The sequence below is a fragment of the Plecotus auritus genome (genome assembly GCF_963455305.1).
Source record: "Plecotus auritus genome assembly, chromosome: 12".
Taxonomy (NCBI): Eukaryota; Metazoa; Chordata; class Mammalia; order Chiroptera; family Vespertilionidae; genus Plecotus; species Plecotus auritus.
Genome location: NC_137778.1, coordinates 29,060,103 through 29,081,416, shown reverse-complemented (window position 1 = coordinate 29,081,416; position 21,314 = coordinate 29,060,103). Strand labels below are relative to the sequence as shown.

The 21,314-nt window shown below is 44.1% G+C and overlaps 1 protein-coding gene across 2 annotated transcripts; it reads left to right on the top strand.

Moving 5' to 3' along the window:
- The first annotated feature begins 1,677 nt into the window (after nucleotides 1–1,677).
- SYT11 (synaptotagmin 11) lies at nucleotides 1,678–20,910 on the top strand. 2 transcript variants are annotated; one of them, XM_080649289.1, is made up of 4 exons: nucleotides 1,678–2,012; nucleotides 8,832–9,658; nucleotides 16,803–16,923; nucleotides 17,600–20,910. In XM_080649289.1, exons 1-4 carry the CDS (start codon nucleotides 1,979–1,981, stop codon nucleotides 17,908–17,910), a joined length of 1,293 nt encoding a protein of 430 aa, XP_080505415.1. In that variant the 5' UTR covers nucleotides 1,678–1,978; the 3' UTR covers nucleotides 17,911–20,910. The 2 variants fall into 2 exon arrangements, with proteins under 2 accessions (XP_080505415.1, XP_080505414.1); XM_080649288.1 differs by having other exon boundaries at nucleotides 1,721–2,012; nucleotides 16,803–16,926.
- Nucleotides 20,911–21,314: the final 404 nt, after the last annotated feature.

The following is a 21,314-nucleotide window of genomic DNA, read 5'->3' as shown; positions in this document are numbered from 1 at the left end:
TTTACGTTATCATAGGTGATAAACCTTATGGAGCAGTGGATACTATACTTTCAAATTTACACAGAACAAATTTCTGGCTCAGCTGGATAGGTGATTTTACTAAGATACACGGCTATCAAGAGGAATCAGGTATCCTTAACTCTAGCTTCTAATGCATTGATGCCATGTCCAGGAAGCATAGTTGATGTTCAATAATTCAATACTTGTGTTTTGAACAAATGAATGAGTCCTAGAGCTATGTTCTTTCCACTTTTCTGGAAGAAAATGTCAAAACTGGAAAAATACACTCAACTCTCTCATTTTACAGGTGAACCATCAACAAATATTTTATGGATTTAAGTAATCTATTTAACCTGATCCTGTCTGTAAACAGAATTGACAGGATGAAAGGATCCACAGCCAAAATGAAGAGCGAAATTAATATACTCATGGACACAACGGCAATCTGACTCTAGCCTCAATCACCCTAACTCTCCCAAATGCCAAGGAAGTCTCTAGAAGCTTGGAGTTTCATTTGTGGCCTGCTTTTGAACCTGCAGCACATGAGTATCTTCCCTGGAAAAGTTTTGTTGCTCACAGGGTTTCAAATATCAGAGCCTCTGGTCATCTGTTGGTTTGCACATGCTCTCTCTCCTAAGCAGCCCTAAGCACTTGACACTTTAAAAAAGAAATATGCGGTGCTGATTAACTTTGGCGTTCTTCATTCGTCTTTTTATTTATTATTAATTTATTTTATTATTATCTGTTTGTTTTTCAACATCATTTTTTTTATCCGCACCCGAGGGTATTTTCCATTGATTTTTTTAAAGAGAGTGGAAGAGAGGGAAAGACAGAAATATCGATGTGAGAGAAACATCGGTTGGTTGCCTTCTGCACTCGCCCTAGAGCCTGCAACCAAGATACTGCGGACTGAATCGAACCCAGGACCCTTCAGTCCGCAGGCTGACGCTCTACCCACTGAGCAAAACCGGCTAGGCGCAGTGGTCGGCAAACTGCGGCTCGCGAGCCGCGGTTTGCCGCTCTGTTGACTAATGAGTTTGCCGACCACTGGGATAGGGGCTTAATCACAAGGAACAACAACAGCCTGTAATCATTGGAATCGAGAGTCTAGGTCAGTGGTCGGCAAACTCATTAGTCAACAGAGCGGCAAACCGCGGCTCGCGAGCCGCAGTTTGCCGACCACTGGTAGGGCTTCGTTAGTCTTTTTATAAAAACAGCTTTAATTTACACTCCACAAAAATGCATTCGTTCTACTTGTATAAATAAATTGTTATAAGTAAATGTTCAGAGTTGTGCATCCATCACGAGGTTTGATCTTCAGTCAGAGTTTTAGAGGTTCTGAAGTTTAAGAAAGTTTCCATAATAACCTTTAGTGGGCTCAGAAATGCATAAAAATAATGGCAATTGATACTGAAATGCAGACCTATAGAATTTTGTTTTTCCAAAATCCTGGGTTCCCTCTCAGCCAGAACATTCCGCTGCTATATTAAGCCCAGGGGATCGGAATCACAGGATCTAAATTTTATCCGTGATAAAATACCTATACTTCTTACTCTATCCTTGGGTTTTTCTCCTTTAGACCAACAGCCTGTCAGTGGGCGGGGTCTTATTCTTAGGAAATCCCGGTGATGGGTCCCCTCCCAGAGATCTTCCGGAAAGGGGCGGGTACTGCCTTCCGGAACTTTTCGGACAGAGGCGGAGTCTTCTGCCGAGGACCGCTCGGAAGAAGGCGGGGCCTCCCTCGCATCAGGACCAGTCTGGCTGCACCTGCATCCTTAGCTCAGAGCATCCCTGGAGCATCTTAAGAGGCGACCGCAGCTGGCAACCAGGGACCAGACCGTCACAGGAGGCATCCGCCAGATACCTCCCCCCTCCCCTGACCTAGCGCTGTACAGCGGCGGCCTCGGTTTTGATCCAGGGTTCCCAGAGTTGTCTGACCATTGCAAGAGCCTTTACAGCAATAGCCTCTGATTACGACATGGCCGAAATCACCAATATCCGACCTAGCTTTGGTAAGTACAGTCTCTCCAACTAAGCCTGCGGTAATCGAAAGAGTTGTAAAGCTAGGGGAACCCAGGGGCTGCACAAGGAATGAAGCCCAGACCAGGGTCTTCAAGAGCCAGCCCCGCTAGAATCAGGCCTGTGGAGGTGGGTCGTGGGCAGTGGACAGAGCCTGAACTTAAAACTATGGGCTGCAGAGGCTGGGAAGGCTAGAGACATGGAGGCTCTGGGGTCCAGGATGCTAAAACCTTGTATGGTGCACCGTCAGCACTGCTGGAGGTGAGAAACAGAGAGTTTGCAGAGGATGTGAACCCCTCCTTCTGGGGGAGGAGAGGTGGAGTAGGCCGAGCCCTCCCCCTTGGGGCACGCAGGGCGGTGCCCCTTCCTCCCCATCCTAGTCCTCGGGGCTGCGGGGGAGGGAGATGGCAAGGGGGATGGGGCATCAAGATGGCAGTTTGGAGACTGTGGGCTGTGTGTGGATGGCAGCCAGGGGAGGCAGCGGCCTCTAGGGAGAGAGGTGCGGGGGTGGGGAGCTAAAAGGAAGCCAGTCCGTAAGCCGGTCAGCTGGATGCTGAGGCTGAGGGGAACCGTGAGCCCTGCAAGTTCTATTCTGCATCGTAATGGTGGTCCTTCTGATGCTACCAAATGGCGCTTGGTGCTGCTGGGCTAGGGGATGACGTGATGTCTATTTCTGGGCCTCCTGGCAGTGCCTAGGCGCTTCCTCCCAGGCCTTTTGTTCCCCATTCTCTGGGCTGGCTTTTCAAATAGGGGGACTCACCCGCGCTAGTGCTGGAGCTGGTGGGGGCCCGACCCAGGCCGGAGGGGGAGGGGCGAGAGAGGCCCAGCCTGGGGGAGGCCGCTTTGTGTACCAGAGAAAGCATTACGTCATCTCGGCGCGGCTCCAGGATCTGTTAAATTTCTTGGAGCAGAGAGTGGAGTGGAAAATAGGAAAGATGGGAAAGAAAAGATCGAGAAACAAGTTTTTTCCTCTTAGGGAATTCCTCCAAAATATGCTAGGGTAACAAACTACCTGTGCTATGTTTTCCTGGTGCAAAAATAAAAAAAGAATTGCCCTGCTTCTCCCTCAATTCTACTTCCCTCAGTTTGGATGGTAGAAGCCAGTGAGAGTGCTGTCAGCCAAGGGTTCCTTCATATTCCTTAAGAGATCCTAACCCTCAGACAATCCAGAAGTTTTGAGCATCCAGTGTTTGGGTGGGTCCACAATCCAACATGGAAGTGGCTTTTCTCACTCTCCAGTGAGAGGTTTATGGAAATGAGCAAAACTCAATGTGCTCCATTCTCTCAATATTCAGAAGACATCAGATTAGGGCAAGTATCTAGACAACAGATCACACCCATTAACTTCTTGTTCCCATTGATTCTCAAGGCTAAATCTTCATATTTTTTTCTTCCACTTCACCTTCTGCATTGCTATTCTTTGAGTCCTAAATTTCTAAGATAGATATCTCGTTGGTGATTTCATGAGCACTCTATGATTTTCTATCTGCTCTTTCTTTTTCTTCTTATGCCTTCTTTTCAACATGTTGTTGTTTTTTGTAATTGCATTTCCCAATTCCTTGGAAAGTGAGATGGTGTGATTTCCTTTAGAAGGAATATTAGTGGAAAAGAGAATAAATTTTATCAGCCTTTTACATACTACATTTTATTTAATCCTTACAAATATCCTCTGATGTAGGAATTATTATATATACTTTTTCCAGTTGAGGAAACTGAGTCTCAGGGAGATAAAATAGATAAAAGTTACACAAAATAGTGAGGGTAGTGCCAATGTCCAGTTGATGCCGAAGTTTATTCTCATATCTGTATCACACTGGTCTACTTGACAGGGAAAAGCTGGTTTAGTAAAGGAAGTCAATAAGCAAGTCTGGTCAGGGACTCACAGAGTTGGGCATAGCCCAGATGTGTCTCACAGGCCTTCCAACCCTTACAGAGGGTTTCCTACAAAAGAACTGTTACTTCTGACTTTTTCATGTCTCATAGAGTACTTCATTTCAAATGCCTTAGCCCTGGGGAGATACACCAAGCCAACGTTCCATTAGCCATGGCCTTAGAGTACAAAAGGAGCAAGAAGTATCGGGTCACTGCAATTTACAACTACTTTAAGCACTCACTTCAGATATTAATTCCAACTTCCTTTTCCCACCAACCTTTTGACTAAAGCAAGACATAGGGTTCTGAGTTTCAACATCCCTGGTTTTTCTAATTAACTGCCTTGAGTGTGGGAAGGAGAGGCAGAGGTTAACAAATAATTAAGAAAAAAGTAGGGCAAAGGTGGGCAATAAGGTGGAGAAAAGCACATAGGTGATTTACAAATGGATTGATCTGTTTCTCTTTTCCTTCTCTGTCCTTCTGAAAGATAAGAATCCTTCATCTTCTTTCTCACCCACACCACCTGCATTTTCTAGCAGTAAACACCAAGGCATGGGAAGCAACAGTGGGTTCCCTTAGGATCACAGAGTAAATTTAGGGTAGATCAAAAGGATCACTCAAATGTCTCCCAACATGGCCTTTAGATCTCTCTTTCAAATCATTCTCAAAAATACACCTGTCTGGGTAGTTCCCTGCTTTCCTCTTCTCACAGAGACAATCAATGTTCAATTTCACTAATCATTAGCAAGCAATTTTCAGGAAAGTCCCTTATTAGTGAATAGAGAGCCATTTTTTTCAGCTTGTGCCATTTTGATTGACAATTGAAACCAATCAATTGTTCAAATAAATATTTACTGACCTTGTGTTAGATGCAAGAGACTCAGGGATTCAGAGATGAGCAGGATGTTGTTATTTCTGCTTGCTCTCAATGAGCTGAACACCAAGGCTGTCCCATTTTGTGAAAACTCTCTCCCTAATAACTCTTATTTCACTTAATGCTCTGAATAAACACTAGTATTATTTAGTATGGACATGGTTACCTTGATTTATTTTGTTAATGGCTTTATTCCTTAACTATCTTATTTTAGAATGTAACTCCTCCTTTTCTTAAAAAATTTTTTTAGCCCTGGCTGGTTTGGCTCAGTGGATAGAGCGTCAGCCTGTGGACTGAAAGGTCCCAGGTTCGATTCCGGTCAAGGGCATGTACCTTGGTTGCAGGCACATCCCCAGTGGGAGGTGTGCAGGAGGCAGCTGATCAATGTTTCTCTCTCATTGATGTTTCTGACTCTCTATCCCTCTCCCTTTCTCTCTGTAAAAAATCAATAAAATATATTTAAAAAAAATTTTTTTTAATTTTTATTGATTTTAGAGAGAGGGACATCAATTTGTTGTTCCACTTATTTATGCATTCATTGATTGCTTCTTGTATGTGCCCTGACCAGGGATCAACCCCAAAACCTTGGTGTATCAGGACGAACTCTAACCAACTGAGCTCCTCGGCCAGGACTAACTCCTTCTTTTCTTACCTGGTCCCAACTTTCATGAAACCATGGAATGTTTGAAGTAGAAAAAACTTTGGAGATATTTAGCACAATCTCCATGGAAGAAATCCCTTTTTTGAATATCCCTGACCAATGGTGATTCAACCTCTGAAAGTTTTCAGTTGCAGATTCACTCCTTTATGAAGCAATCTGGGCTATTGTGAGGCAGTTGAAATAATAATTTGACTCTTTTCATTGAGTCAGATCTGTCTTCCTGTAGCCTGTACGCGCTGGTGCTGGGCCTAACCTCCAATGTAAAATCAAATCACACCTTCTTCCATCACAGCATCTTAAATAATTGAAGGAAGTTATTATTCCTAGACCTCTCAGCTCCTTCAGTTCCTTCCATTTTTCTTCATTGGATGTGGTTCCCAGATCTTTTACTCTCCTGATTATCCATAATGTAGACACCTTGGTGTCAGGCAAACCAGTATTTAAATCCCATCACTGCCATTTGCTATTACTTGGCCTAGGGCAGATTTGAGTCCCCAGGTTTCTCCATTGTAAAGTGAGTATATTAATAGTACCTATTTAATGAGTTCTTTGATTCAAAGAGAGGAAGCTCTAGCTCAATGCCTGGCAGGGACATAATAAATGTACAAAAAAAAAAAAAAGCAGTGTTTATTCCTGTCAGAGCTAGACAAAATACTCCATATGTGTTATGACCAGTGCAAATGAAATTATACTACCCTCCTGTGAGCCAGACATTGTATTCAAAGTATAAGTTGGCTCTAGCCTAATTATACTCCACACTTGTGGTCACCTAAATTGCTAAGTGATTTTTGCTCATCCTTGTCAAGTAAGGTCTCCCGTTGCTTATTGATAGGTTTTAAAAACCAAATATAATTTTAAATTTTCCTTGATATATGTAATATTGACCTCACCCTCTTTTTCCAATCTGTGGAGGCTGTTTTGAATTTACTAACTCATTTGTTCACTGAACATTTACTAGGTGCCACATGGTTCTAGGACCTGGGGATACAGCAGTGAGCAGAAATTCAATATTCTTATTAAGTTTATCTAGTGAGGAAAAACAGAAATTGTTGGGCGTAATAACTACTATGAAGAAAAAATAAAGCAGGTAATAAGGATATTCTCTCACTTGGGGCAGTCAGGAAATGCTTCTCTGATAAAGTGAAGTTTGAACAGAGGTCTGCAGTGAGAGGCAGAGAGCCAGGCAGACCTGGTGAAAGGATGTTCCAGGAAGAATCTGGAATATTCTGGAGTCACACTTATTTTCTTATTTCTCCCTGTCCAAGTCTTTCCTTAAAAAAGTAATGTGAGGTTTATTTTTTTGCTTCTATTGAAACAAAATTATATAATAAAATTTCAAATTCAAGGGACTGTATTATGGCACAATGGGTTTCAATATTTGTGATTACAACAGAAGATTATAATTTGTGTGTGTATACACATATACATTACATGTTATTAATATGCAATATAATATATAAGTATATATATGCAAAACATAAAAAAGTTATGTGGGGGTAGTTACAAAATAGTAATGGGGATGTAAAGTACAGCATAGGAAATATAGTCAATAATTTTATACTATCTATTTATGGTACTATTTGGGTACTGGAAATATCAGGGGGAACACTTTGTAAAGTATATGATTGTCTGACCGCTATGCTGTACACCTGAAATTAATACAAAATAATATTGAATGTAAAATGTAATTGAAAAGAAAAAAACTTAAGCAAGTCAAGTAATGTAGAAAACTAGAGGCTGTATCTAGACCAATTGGCTTCAGTGACCTTAAAGGGGAAATAACCCCAAACCTAATTATCTAAGTCAGGGGCCAACTTGTGTGGGGAAAAGACAGATAAGACTAGAGGAAGGGAAGGAAAAAAATCTGTTTCTCTTTAGTTACTTGTTTATTCAACAAATATATATTAATTGTTGGGTCTTTAGTGTTAGAGTTCGTCCTGATACACCAAGGTCTTTAGTGCTGGGGATATAGAAATAAACAAAACAAACAAAATCCCTGTCCTCATGAAACTTATATTCTAGTGAAAATAGATAATAAACAGTAAATTTATATATGTGTCTATATATATTCTTGTGTATGTGGGTGTGTATGAGAGAGAGAGAAAGAGAAAGAAAGAGCAGACACATGGAGAAAATTAAGCAGGGCTAAGAAGTGTGGGTCTTTGGAATGGAGAAGGTTGCACTTTTAAATATATTTTTTATTGATATTTTACAGAGAGGAAGGGAGAGGGATAGAGAGCTAGAAACATCGATGAGAGAGAAACATCGATCAGCTGCCTCCTGCACACCCCCCACTGGGGATGCGCCCGCAACCAAGGTACATGCCCTTGACCGGAATCGAACCCGGGACCCTCCAGTCCGCAGGCCGACGCTCTATCCACTGAGCCAAACCGGTTTCGGCGAGAAGGTTGCACTTTTAAATGGGGTGGTCAGGGAAGATCTTACTAAGAAGGTGACATTTGAGCAAAGATCTGACTTTTCCACAGTCTCTATATTTCTCTTTCTAAAATTCTTCCATTTTTAAATACCTAGGAGCTGAAATTTAGAACACATTTTAAAAGTACTTAGACCCTCCCTGGCTGGTGAGCTAAGTGGTTAGAGCATAACCCCTTGTACCAAAGGGTCTTAGGTTCGATTCCCTATCAAGAGTGTGTACCTGGGTTGCAGGTTCAATCCTGCCCCAGTCAGGGCACCTGCAGGATGCAATCAATCAATGTGTCTCTCTCACATCAATGTTTCTCTCTCTCTAGCTTTCCCTCACTCCCTTCCACTCTCTCTAAAAATTAATGGGAAAATTATCCTCGGGTGAAGATTTAAAAAAATACTTAGACCCACTGTTCTTATTACCATCCACCCACTTGAGCAACCTACTAAAATGAACTGAAGTCAATCCCACATCCTTTCACCCTACATACCAGTAAGTCAACACAGTCCCACTGTTTACAAACCCTGCACGAGATGCTGTGGAATACCCTCCTGAACCCAAACACACCCCGTGCCCTTGGGTAACAGTTGAGGTGAATGGGTTCCCATGTAAAAATGTGACCTTACAACACTTACAGGGCAGTTTACGTGATACAAATCATTATTAGCAAACCAAGTTCATAAGTGCGAAGGGAAGGCCACGAAAAGAACAGGGAGCTGGGTGGGCACCTCGGGGAAGTCTTTCTGGAGAAGGTAAATGTTTCATCCAGGTTTGGGGGAAAGGAAGAGCCATGGATTGGTTGAGAGGATGGATGAGGGCATTTCTAAGAGAGGGGATAAGTTCATAAGCCCAGATGAGCAAACTTTGTTTTGGAGGCTAGCTTGGGATTAACTGGGCTCCAGCAGAGGCACCAAGTAGGAGAGCTCTGGAAGGGGGTTGAGGTCCACCTGCCTTAACGCATCTCTGGTCTCCACCTTCAGATATGTCACCAGTGGTGGCAGGCCTTATCGGGGCCTCTGTACTGGTGGTGTGTGTCTCGGTGACCGTCTTTGTCTGGACATGCTGCCACCAGCAGACAGAGAAGAAGCACAAGAACCCACCATACAAGTTTATTCACATGCTCAAAGGCATCAGCATATACCCAGAGACCCTCAGCAACAAAAAGAAAATTATCAAAGTGCGAAGAGACAAAGATGGCCCTGGGAGGGAAGGTGGACACGGGAACCTGTTGGTGGATGCAGCAGAGGCTGGCCTGCTGGGCCGAGACAAGGGTCCCAGGCCACCTAGTTCTGGATCTTGTATAGCCCAATTACCCATCAAAGTGGACTATGGGGAAGAACTGAGGAGCCCCATTGCAAGCCTAACCCCTGGGGAGAGCAAAACGAGTTCTCCGTCATCTCCAGAGGAGGACGTCATGCTGGGATCCCTCACCTTCTCAGTGGACTATAACTTCCCCAAAAAAGCCCTGGTGGTGACAATCCAGGAGGCCCATGGGCTGCCTGTGATGGATGACCAAACCCAGGGCTCTGACCCCTACATCAAAATGACCATCCTTCCCGACAAGCGGCATCGGGTGAAGACCAGAGTGCTGCGGAAGACCCTGGACCCTGTGTTTGATGAGACCTTCACCTTCTACGGCATCCCGTACAGCCAGCTCCAGGACCTGGTCCTGCACTTCCTTGTTCTCAGCTTTGACCGCTTCTCTCGGGATGATGTCATTGGGGAGGTCATGGTGCCACTGGCGGGGGTGGACCCCAGCACAGGCAAGGTACAGCTGACTAGGGACATCATCAAAAGGAACATCCAGGTGAGGAGGAAGTGTGTGTTGGGGAGGGATGGTAGGTTGGGGGAGACAAGATCTAAGGGGACAAATGGAAGGGGGAGGGGATGGGATGGGTGGCAGAGAGGGACTGTGGGGCGGAAGCTATCGTCTACCAAGAATAAGCCGTGGTCAGAGTAAGACAGAGGGCCTGGTGGGTTAGGTCTCCTCTAGGAAGCAGCTTCCTGGGGAGAGAGGGACAGGTAGCTTCTGAAATTCCACTTAGGAGCTGGGATCCTGACACTGCATCCAGCCTGCTTAGATGTAGGGGCTAATTTTTTTTCTCCAAAATAACGTGTGATCTTCCTCTAGTGAATTTCTCACAGCTGAGAAACTTTGTAGGTAGTTCAATAATTTTCTCCTCGGCTTTCCTTTCCCAGCCCAAACCTAGGGGTATAAAGAGTATCACGTCTGTATGTCTTTTAGTAATCATTTTATAAATGCAATTTAATGAATTGCTTCGCCTCCGAGCCCCTGAGCCAGACCCAAACCTTTGCTACAGATAAATCTTTCTCTATTCCTCCTCTCTGCTTGCATGAGAAGCCAGGGGGGTGGGAGGGGGTGGGTGGGTGGGGCGAGAGCCTTCTCTCCCACTGGGCTAGCATTGGGTCTTGAGTTGTAATTTCAGGGGTACAAGAAATGTGTACCTGTCCTCCAATAGTTTATTCATTTCCTCCACAACTGGGGAGGCGATGTAGTTCTATGGTTAAGCCTTCAGGCTCTGGAGTTGGACTGCCTGGCTTCATGTTCCAGCTCACCCTTTTCCAGCTGTGTGACATGGGAGAATAACCTTCTAAGCTTCCCCACCCCCAATGTAAAACGGAGCTAATACTACCTTCCTTACAGCAGTCCGTGGCTCAAATGAGATAATATCCCTGGTATATCTGTGCCCTAGGGGAGCTTTTACTTGAGTGGAGGAAAGACAAACCATTTTGGCAATTACCATATTGGCAGGTGCTTTGAAAGAAGTTGTTGACATTTTAACGCAGAATTTCATTTATTTTTTCAGGATTAAATATAAGTGGTTAACAGCTAGGGCTTTGAAGTCAGACCTGAATTTTAATCCAGGACACTGGGCAGGGGGCATTTACTAAACACCCAGGGGGGCTCTTGGCATGAGCCAAATTTCTTTCTATTTTATTAACTCCCCTCAGGGAGGGATAAGCCAGGGCTACAATCCTTAGTAACACATTCCCTGGGAGAGGCCCCACACAGGACGCCCAGAGCCTGTGCAGCCCCACACCAGAGCCTTCCAACCTCCCGGCTTCCTAACGGTGTTTTCCCCACCCAGTAACTATGGGCAGGGCTGTGTTCCAACCTGAGCCATGACTGTCACCTCCCTGATGGCTCATCCTGGTGATTCCCTAGCACTGCAGCCTCCCAATGTCACCCGAAATCCTGCCTGCTGTAGCCAAGAGTCTGCCCTTTCTGGACCTCCCCTTAGCTCATCAGTTAGAGCTGCTCGGGACGACTCCACACTGTCTGTGTAAAGCATTCCTTTATAATATGGGGCCCAATTATCTTCCTCCAAAGATTCCCACGTGGTGGTGAGAATTGCATTTCTCTATATAGCTCCCCACTACTAACTGTATTTCCTGGCCTTCAGCAGAAAATTCACGTCTTGGTCTTCCCATTATACAGTACAGTCCCGTTGAAGAAGCCCAGGACTGATCATCATTTTGACTCTATCCATTTCACTGCCTTATTCCGGGCGAGTAGTTAACATCTCTGGGCCTCAGTCTCCCTCTAGGGTGGATCATGAAGGTCCTGGGATCACTTCTTGTGGGCACTCTTGGTTCTTATGAACATACAAAAAGATACAAGAAGCATGAAAAATTAACTCTTGACGATTAGTAAAAGGAGATCACAGAATAAACTCTATAATACCCAAAATCTCTGAATTGAACTTTGGGACTTGAATTTTTTTATTTTTATTATTTGTTTTAGTGGCAAGCAGCTTTTTTCCCTAGTATTTTATTTAGATAGAAATTAACGTGAATTTATATTCCCATAATAAATTCCCCACAAAGAGAAGGGAGACAATGCAGAGAGGGCTGGGGAATAAAGAAGAGACACTGGGAAAAGAGAATTACAGAGTGGATAATAGAGAGTTGTTAGACTCCTCCTGATTTCTTCAGGTCATTGTTTTCCTGTCTTTCCACTGTCCAATCGAGTGTTGCTGACCTGGGACAATGGCCACTTAACGGAAGGATTCTTAAAATCTCAGATTTACAAGGGACCTTAGAGGTCATCCATTCCAGCCAAAGGGACTGAAAAGAGAGAGAGAAAAGGGAATGTCACTTTCCCAGGAACAATAAAGAAGGTTGCTCTGTATGTGCACTGGGGAGGGTAAGAGGGCGGAACATTAAGGTTTTTGTTTCTTTTGTTTTCCCATGATTGTGATTGATGTGGAGGTGGCCCTTCGTACTTCTAACCCCAGTAAAGGTTTATTGTGGATGTGTGGCTCCACCTAATGCAATGAGTCCATGGCTAGAAAATCATTTTGGAAGGGGCTCTGCTAGTTAGAGGAAACAGATTTCTCCCTCACCTAAGTGTTTCTGTGTCTGTATGTCTGCTTTAGGACCCATGCTTCTGTTCCCCTTTTCCACTGGGGGAGGGCAAAGCCTCCCAACTCTGTCAGGCGTGGACAAAACCCTTTCTCCCCCTTGTCCTTCTGCTTGTCTGCCCCACAACAGGGTCTTTGCCTCATTAAGCCAAGGGACTGGGAAACAGAGCTCGCTCCCAGCCCTTGACAAAGAGCCTTTGAAAAAGAGCCATTGGCAATGCTACTTGGAATGGGATTGGGTGGGAAAAGAAGGGGAGGAGAATGAGGGGACATGAAACTGTTCTTCGATGCAGAATGGAATGGCATTCAGGTAGTGCTGTGACTGCAGACTTGGGTATCACAAAGGGGCAGCTGAATGGGGACTGGCATTCTGCCCATGTAAAAATGACAAAGTGGGGGGAGAAGGAAAACAGTTGCCTGAGGAGTGATTTTAGGGGAGAAAAATATGAAAAAGGTAACTAGAAGTTGTCCACTTTCTCAAAGACCTAGGGAAGGGATGTGGAGGTTTAGATTAGGGAGATTTTGCTATAATGAATGATTTAAGAAACAGTTTTAAACAAATATAGAGGAAATGTAAACTATAATACTATAGTTAGTGGTGTTTTTTTTTTTTTTTAAATATATTTTATTGATTTTTTTAGAGAGGAAGGGAGAGGGATAGAGAGCTAGAAACATCGATGAGAGAGAAACATCGATCAGCTGCCTCCTGCACACTCCCCATGGGGATGTGCCTGCAACCAAGGTAAATGCCCTTGACCGGAATCGAACCCGGGACCTCTCAGTCCGCAGGCCGACGCTCTATCCACTGAGCCAAACCGGTCAGGGCTGTGTGTTTTTTTTTTAATCAAATATCCCTTTAATCCCACATATCCTTCTTCTGTATATAAAGTTAGAATTATATTTAAAGAGTGCATATTTAATATTTAGATACCAGTATTCAAGGATGGTCCCAGAAATAGATATCAAATATACTTAACATTTCATTATTCGTGGAAATGGAGAACAATGGCCCAAATAATCCAAAAGTTCTTGCTTTCTAGATCAGCTCTGTCTGCTGGGACTGTCTATCTGCACTGTCCAATATGGTAGCCACACATGGCTGTTGAGCATTTGAAATATGGCCCCTGTGACTGAGGAACTAAAATGTTAATGAGTTATCATTTATATAGACACATGCAGCTAGTGGCTACTATATTGGATAGCTCAGTTCTGAAATGTTTTGGAAGGCATTTGATTTTCTTTCTCATGGGGGATTACTTCCCTAATGCCATTTGGCTGTGGGTAATGGTAGTAAAAACGAGTTTATGTTCTCTGGTTGTATTCTGATTTGTGTCCAAAGGAAGCATCCCAGAAGTATACTGGTTGGCAAGGGCAACCAGCCTGTGATTTTAAACTGGCTGAGGGAACTTCCTGTGGATATAATCAAAAGCTGACAATATGTATGTGATGGGTAAGGAAAAAATGTGAGACTTCCATCTAGTAGAGAAAAGCTATCAAATCTTTTTAAAGTCTGTTGTTCTCTTTTGTACTTTAGTTTCAAAATTAAATTGTAGTTAGTCATATTCTGTGCCCTAGGAGAGACATTTTCATATGCTCCTGGTATGAAACATAGTCTTGAGAAATTTTTAACCACATGAAATAATCGAATTCCTTATTATCACAATTTTCTTCCCTGAGATGACGTGAGGCTTATAATCAAAACACAGACTATTAGGTTTTCCCCATTGTTTTTCATTGATATGCTAATCAGATTACTGCTGTGGCAGACACACCTGAGCAGATAGAGCACTAGCCTGTAGCTTCTCCAGGGTAGGACTCTTCATTGTCTATTTTTTCAGCCCTAGCTGCTGGCAGAGTGCCTGGCACTTAGTAAGTGCACAATAAATCATTTTGATGGACATGTAAGGCTGGTAGTGAGAATAGTCTATTTTTGCTCAATCTAAGAAAAATTCCTGAAAGAGGTGACATTTCTTTGGGAACATGAACAATACTAGGAATAAGATTTGATAGTAGGCCCTGGCTGGGTGGCTCAGTTGGAGTATCATCGAAAATACCAAAAGGTTCCGGGTTTGATTCCCATTCAGGGCACACAAACCCAGGTTGCAGGTTCAACCCCCGATCAGGGCACGTATGGGAGGCAACCAATTGATGTTTCTCTCTCTTTCCCTTCCTCACTCTCTGAAATCGATTAAAAAACAAACAAACATAACCTTGGGTAAGGATAAAATAATAATAATAAGCTACACATGTTAATACATATATATATATATATATATATATATATATTTGATAGTGGAGGAATGATTTTGTCCCAAATTTAACTTGTGTCTTAAATTCCTCAAATTCTACCTCCTTTTGTTTTCTTTATCTCAGCCTCAGCCCCACTTTCTAAGCTAGAAACTTAATAGTCCTCCAACAAGACAAAAACCAACAAATATTCCTCCATCTCTTCCCTCTCCCCTACATTTACATCCAATTAGCCACCCACACCTAGAACATCCTGACCATTTTCCGTGAGACATAGCTTACCCCCACGTCCCTCCCGTCTGCTATAGCCCTGGCTCCAGGCCTCATCATTTCTTCCTTAACCTATTGCAGCAGCCCTTAACTGAGCTTTCTGACTTCGGTCTTTCTCCATTTTTCAGCTCTCACTATAATAATAATATTATTAATAAAATATTAAAAACAACCATCATAACTTTGTCCCTCCTATACTTACAGACCTCACCTTGCCTGGTGATGACTCTGCTGTTTGGCTAGAGTGCCCCACTGCTCTTTACCTTCACCTCACCCACCTCTCCAGGTTCCAGGCCCCCCAACATCAGGAACATGCACCTCTCACCATCCTCTGAACGCAGTGTACCCTTTCAGGGCCCAATGCCTTTGTACCAGCCCCTCCTGCTACTCTGCCTGATGTGAGCTTCTCTCTGCCCATTGTCTCATGGCCTCTTACTCACCCTTCGTAACTCAGCCGAGATGTCAACGGGCAGCGCCTTCCTGAGTCTCCCGGCAGCACCTGGACAGGCTTCTTACAGCTCTGCTTATTCCATCTTTGTCTCTTCCGTGCATAGTAAGCTCCTTGGGAGCACCTGAGTCCAGTCAGCTGTGGATCCCCAGCACCTGGCAGGTAGTGAGCCAGGTGTGTAAAATGTTCTTGGAGGACTGGAGGTTTTTTTCAAGTTCAGAATGAGGCCTAGAATAAACTTTAATGAGGGGAGGCAAAGATGGAGGCACAGGGAGAAAGCAACTTGCCTGGAGAAGACACTCTGAAGTGCATGACTGAGGCAGGCGGAGCAGGTGTGGTTATTCACCCTGTGACATGGAGGAGCGCAGGCTCAGGAAGGTCAGGGACTTGCCCAAGGCAGGTGCTGAGGCAGTGGCAATGTTAAGGCTCAGACCCAAATGTCCTACCTCCCTATATGCATTTTTACCACAAGAACCAAATAAGGACCTGACTGGTTTGGCTCAGTGGATAGAGTGTCGGCCTGCAGACTGAAAGGTCCCAGGTTCGATTCTGGTCAAGGGCATGTACCTTGGTTGCAGGTACATACTCAGTAGGGAGTGTGCAGGAGGCAGCTGATCGATGTTTCTCTCTCATCGATGTTTCTAACTCTCTATCCCTCTCCCTTCCTCTCTGTAAAAATCAATAAAATACATTAAAAAAAAAAAAGAACCAAATAAGGAAATAGGAGAGAATACACTTTTGTCGTGAACACTATACTCTAGGCACGGTGGTATTACAACATTTAACTTATTTAATCCTTTTAATAATCCTCTGATTGAGGTACTGTTTTTTATTATTATTATTTACTAATGAGAGAGAGAGACATCAAGTTTGTTGTTCCACTTAGTTGTGAATTCATTGGTTGCTTCTTTATGTGCTCTGACTGGGGATCAAACCCGCAACCTTGGTGTAGACGACACTCTAACCAATTGAGCTACCGGGCCAGCCATTAGGTACTTTTTATCTCCATTTTATAGGTGAGGAAACTGAAGTACTACAGCGATGTTGAGTAAGTGGCCCCAAGTCATACAGACGAGAAGTAGCCCATTTGAATCCAGGCCAGGTTGGCTTCAGAGTTTGGGCCCTTAAGAACGAGCCTGTAGCCCTAACTGGTTTGGCTCAGTGGATAGAGCGTCGGCCTGCGGACTGAAAGGTCCCAGGTTCGATTCCGGTCAAGGGCATGTGCCTTGGTTGCGGGCACATCCCCAGTAGGAGGTGTGCAGGAGGCAGCTGATCGATGTTTCTCTCTCATCGATGTTTCTAGCTCTCTATCCCTCTCCCTGTTAAAAATCAATAAAATATATTTTAAAAAAAGAAAGAACAAGGCTGTGCTACCTCTTCATGCAAGTGATCTTATTTAGCATCTGGATTATAATTAGAACCTTTCCTTTTATCCCTTCCCTGTTCAGTGATAGTAACATCTTGCTGGGGGATGGGTACCTGCCATACAGCCTTCTCCTCCCTGTGCTTCCTCTCCAGCCTCTCGTCCCTCTCCTCTGCACTCTTCCTGTGCCATGCCTGCTCCCCCTGCCAGGATTCTCATGTGCTGTTTTTCTTCACAGAAGTGCATTAGCAGAGGGGAACTCCAGGTATCTCTGTCCTATCAACCCGTGGCACAGAGAATGACGGTGGTGGTCCTCAAAGCCAGACACTTACCGAAGATGGATATCACCGGTCTCTCAGGTAGCAGCTATTTACTTCAACCTATTTCTAAGTGTCTGAATGACACCCCCTCCTCTTGCCTGAGGCCCAGATACCCCCCTACACACACACACACACACACACACACACACACACACACACACACACATCAGGACGCCTTATACCTGTCACTTTGCATGCATTCCTCTCTGTGTCTACTTTCTCTTCCTGGTGAATATCTAGGTCAGTGGTCGGCAAACATGCGGCTCTTTGGCCCCTTGAGTGTGGATTTTCCACAAAATACCACATGTGGGCGCGCACGTACAGTGCAATTGAAACTTCGTGGCCCATGCGCAGAAGTCGGTTTTCGGCTCTCAAAAGAAATTTCAGTCGTTATACTGTTGATATTTGGCTCTGTTGACTAATGAGTTTGCCGACCACTGATCTAGGTTATAGATTTTCCTAGGCAGGGAAGTGCTTTGGGTGAGCAAATGGGATCTTGACTTTTGGGGAGATGCCCTAATAGGAGCCCGTGCCAGGTGCCGAGTCCTCGCTCCAGGCATTTGTTGTGCTGTCACTAAAGACCACGTAGGGGTGACCACCAAAGACATGGACAACAGAACCCCCTCCTTCCCAGCATGAAACCATTATATAGTAGAGGACTGTGTCATAGGCCTGTCTTCTTCTTTTTTTCTTTTAATCTATTTGGGGGCCCCAGATCCTTATGTCAAGGTGAACGTCTACTATGGCAGAAAGCGCATCGCCAAGAAGAAAACCCATGTGAAGAAGTGCACTTTGAACCCAGTCTTCAATGAGACTTTCATCTATGACATCCCCACTGACCTCCTGCCCGACATCAGCATTGAGTTCCTCGTCATCGACTTTGATCGCACCACCAAGAACGAGGTGGTGGGGAGGCTGATCCTGGGGGCGCACAGTGTCACAGCCAGTGGTGCCGAGCACTGGCGAGAGGTCTGCGAGAGCCCCCGCAAGCCTGTGGCCAAGTGGCACAGTCTGAGCGAGTATTAATCCTGTGCTCCTGCCTCCAACCCCGGGGCCAGGCTGGGCAGGGACGTGGTGGGGAAAGAGGTGACAGAGAGAAGCGGACTCAAAACCTCACTTTAGTTGTAGAAGAAAATTTCTTACAAAATAAACCCTACAAAGAACACCCCACATGACCACAGCTGCAGATCAGTTCTTAGAGATGATGATTTCTCTCCTTTGCAAGGCACTAGAAATTCTTTTTTTTTTTTTTTTAATGGGGAAAAAGAGAGAGGGAAAGACCTCTACAAGTTTATATATAACAATGTAACCTATACTTGCATGTCTAATACAAACTGAAGAAATTAGCCTAGCTGCCAATATCAAGTTACAGATTTTAATCCATGAAAATTGTGTTTTGTGCCGAACTGTATTTGCTGATTACCTGAAATTGGCCTCTTTTTATTGGGCTTCTCTGAACAGTTACTCTCCCCACCTCTAAGAATATTTTGCTCTTGTAAAACCTCATATTTTCATTGTCCCCATCTTTTCTTCCTATTCCCTCTGACATCCCTGCTCTTTTATTGAGCTCCAGGTCAGAGGTCTGTAGTAAGCCAAGAAACAAAGGTGGACTGGATTAGGCCAGGTTTTCAGGAGAAAGACTATTTGAGAGATGGGGCGCCTTTGCTGTCAGCTCTCCTGCTATGAAGGGGTAGACGGCAGCCTATGATTAAATTGTGATGAAGCACATGGACACATGAGACTCATGAGGTAGAATTGGGTTTACAAAACAAGATGATGTCTCTAATAAGAGCCGTGGGAATTTCAGCTTCAGCTATAGGATAGTACCAGTGAAGGCACCCTGCTGATCCCAAACACTTGTGTGCAGGTATGAGGACGCGGAGAGGAGAAATGAGATGGCTGTGACCCCCTCTTTTGCAGCTGGATATGGAAGCGACAGCTATTTCTGGTTGATGGGTTAGAAATCATCAGATGTTTAAAGAATTAAATTGGCCTTTGTTTTTCCAGAAATTCTGACCCCTGAGAAGCTTTAGAGTCTTTTCAAGTAGCGTAGGTGTGGTTAGTGGTTAGTTTTGCTTTATAAGGCAAAGGGCCTCAAAAATTATTCTCCTTAAATTTTTTAGCAATGACTCTTAATAATAACAGTGGGACTGAGTCATAAAGGTAACTTGGATTCTTTCAGGACATCTTTTCCCTCAAAACAAAGTGCTTGGTTCTTGGAACTTATGAGTCTTAACAACTAGCTGGAGGGCTGAGGGGAACCACAGAGTTCAACCCTCCTTCTGCCAGTGGGCACAGAGGTTGAGAGCATTCAGCATCCTGCTGGGATTAGAATTCAAGTCTCTTTTTACTCCTAGTCCAGCCATGTCTCTAATGTTGAAACTTCTCATGGTGGCAGAGACTTCACTGACAATAAGTATGCTTGGATAGGCAGTCGATATTTTTGCTAGCCTGAAGAGGAACTCAAGTCAGCAGCAGCTTGAAGCAAGGCCTGAGGGATTAGCTAAAATTGAAGGTCCACTTCCATGCAAGAACATCGCTTTCTAACTTCCTTCTGAGAAGGGAGTTAAAAAGCTGAGTCTCCATGGAGAGTGGTGATGTTGCCTTTGGTGTTCCCTTAGCTCTTGTGGGTTTAAAACCTATCTGCTCCTCCCCAGTCCTTTTGTTGCTGTTTTTTTAACCTTGATTCTTGACAAGGCAGAGCAGTACTGAGCAGGCACAAAGCCCTCTCTGTCCTTGTCCCTGTCAGCTCCCACCCACTACAATTTGACTCACTCTCTCCCCATCAGTTGGGTTCACACCACCAGTCTCTGTCCTATACTCCATGGAATGTAAATACTGTATCATACGTAGAAGAAAATAATTTTTGTTTTCTAAAAATGGCATTTTGAGATAGTTTAATGTAAATCTAACAAGAGCATTCTGAAACCCCATTAGGAAAAAATTTAAATGATTCCTCTTCATCGCCTTAATGTCTAAAGATCAGAAATTGCTGAGCAATCCATTTTTGTTTCCTTCCCAGAAACAATGCAAAGCAACAGGTGGAGATAGTCTGATCTTTGCCCTGCTGTGTGTGCCTCTGTAGCTCCTCCTGATATAAGTATGGGAAAACAGCCTCACCCCACTTTTCTCTTTCCCATCTCCTTGTAGCTTTATTCCTTGAATTCGTTGGGTCTACTGAGTAGTGGGTAGTGAGGTGACAAGGGAGGAACCAGTAGTTCTGTAGCCTATGAGCTGCCTCGGTGTTTTTCTCAGAAAAAGGCCAAAAGGAAGTACAGGTTTCCTCCCTCCTACCTCAGGCCTGATCCATCGTGCCCTTGACTTCGCTGTCCCAAAGTTTCTTAACTGACTTCGGCTTTCACATTTGTTCCTCCCAGAGCTAACTGATAAGGGTGGAAGAGGAATGCCTCCTCCTAAGAGTCAGTTGAAAGACAAGAGAGTCACATCCTAGTTTTTGCACAAGGCACTCATGGTCAGGAATAGGTTAGGGAATGGTCACTTCTGATTTTCCAAGAGTCAGTTCTTCTCTGCTGATATCTTGACTCCTTTGGGAAGACAAGAGTTTTTCTTAATAACAGAAGTCCCTTTATGAGTTATTCCTTCTTTCAGTTCTCAGTGGAGCACAGCCAAGATTGTACATGCTTATAAACAGTGCTCTAGGTATGAAAACAGACAGAACTGGTTTGTGGGACAGGGGCAGCTTGCTCAGGAGAGGGAATTACGCAAGTCCTTTTTCTTGGAAGGCTTTTATTATGGCCATGATAGTGACATTTCCCTCACCATGATCCTTCTCCAATGTGGTTGTCTTTCTTTACCCTGTGTCTTCTCTTGTAAAAATGAAACTCAAGAATAAAATAAATGTGTCAAATTAAAAAAAAGAGAAAAATCTGAAAAAGCTAACATGAATCGTGTGAAATTGCATAATGCCGTGACGCTAACCTACAATATGTAATGCTATCTTGTATGTTGAATTTGTCAATGCACCGCACAAGTGCAAAATAAAAACTGATTCCCACTAAATAGAAACAGTGATGTCAGCATGGTTCTCTTGGAAGCGGGACGACTATGAATGAAGTGAATACTCAGATTCTAATAGGATGTTTTCAAAGTGTGGGCCTCAGACCACCTGATTCAGAATCATCTGGGGCACTTGTGGAAAAATGCACACTCCAGACTCCTGTCCTAGCGACTCTCGTTTGGTAGGTGACTTGGTTTGCTGTTTGTCCTATTACTTTTTCTAGTCTTTTTGCTGTCCCTTCAAAATGTAACTTCTAAGACCATAACCTCCAGGGGGAGAGATGCTGGTTGAGTGTTGAGAATTACTCTGCCCCTGTAATTGGGAATATTTATTCCAAAAGCAATGCCTAGCCAGGGGTGGGCAAACTTTTTGACTCGAGGGCCACAATACGTTCTTAAACTGGACCGGAGGG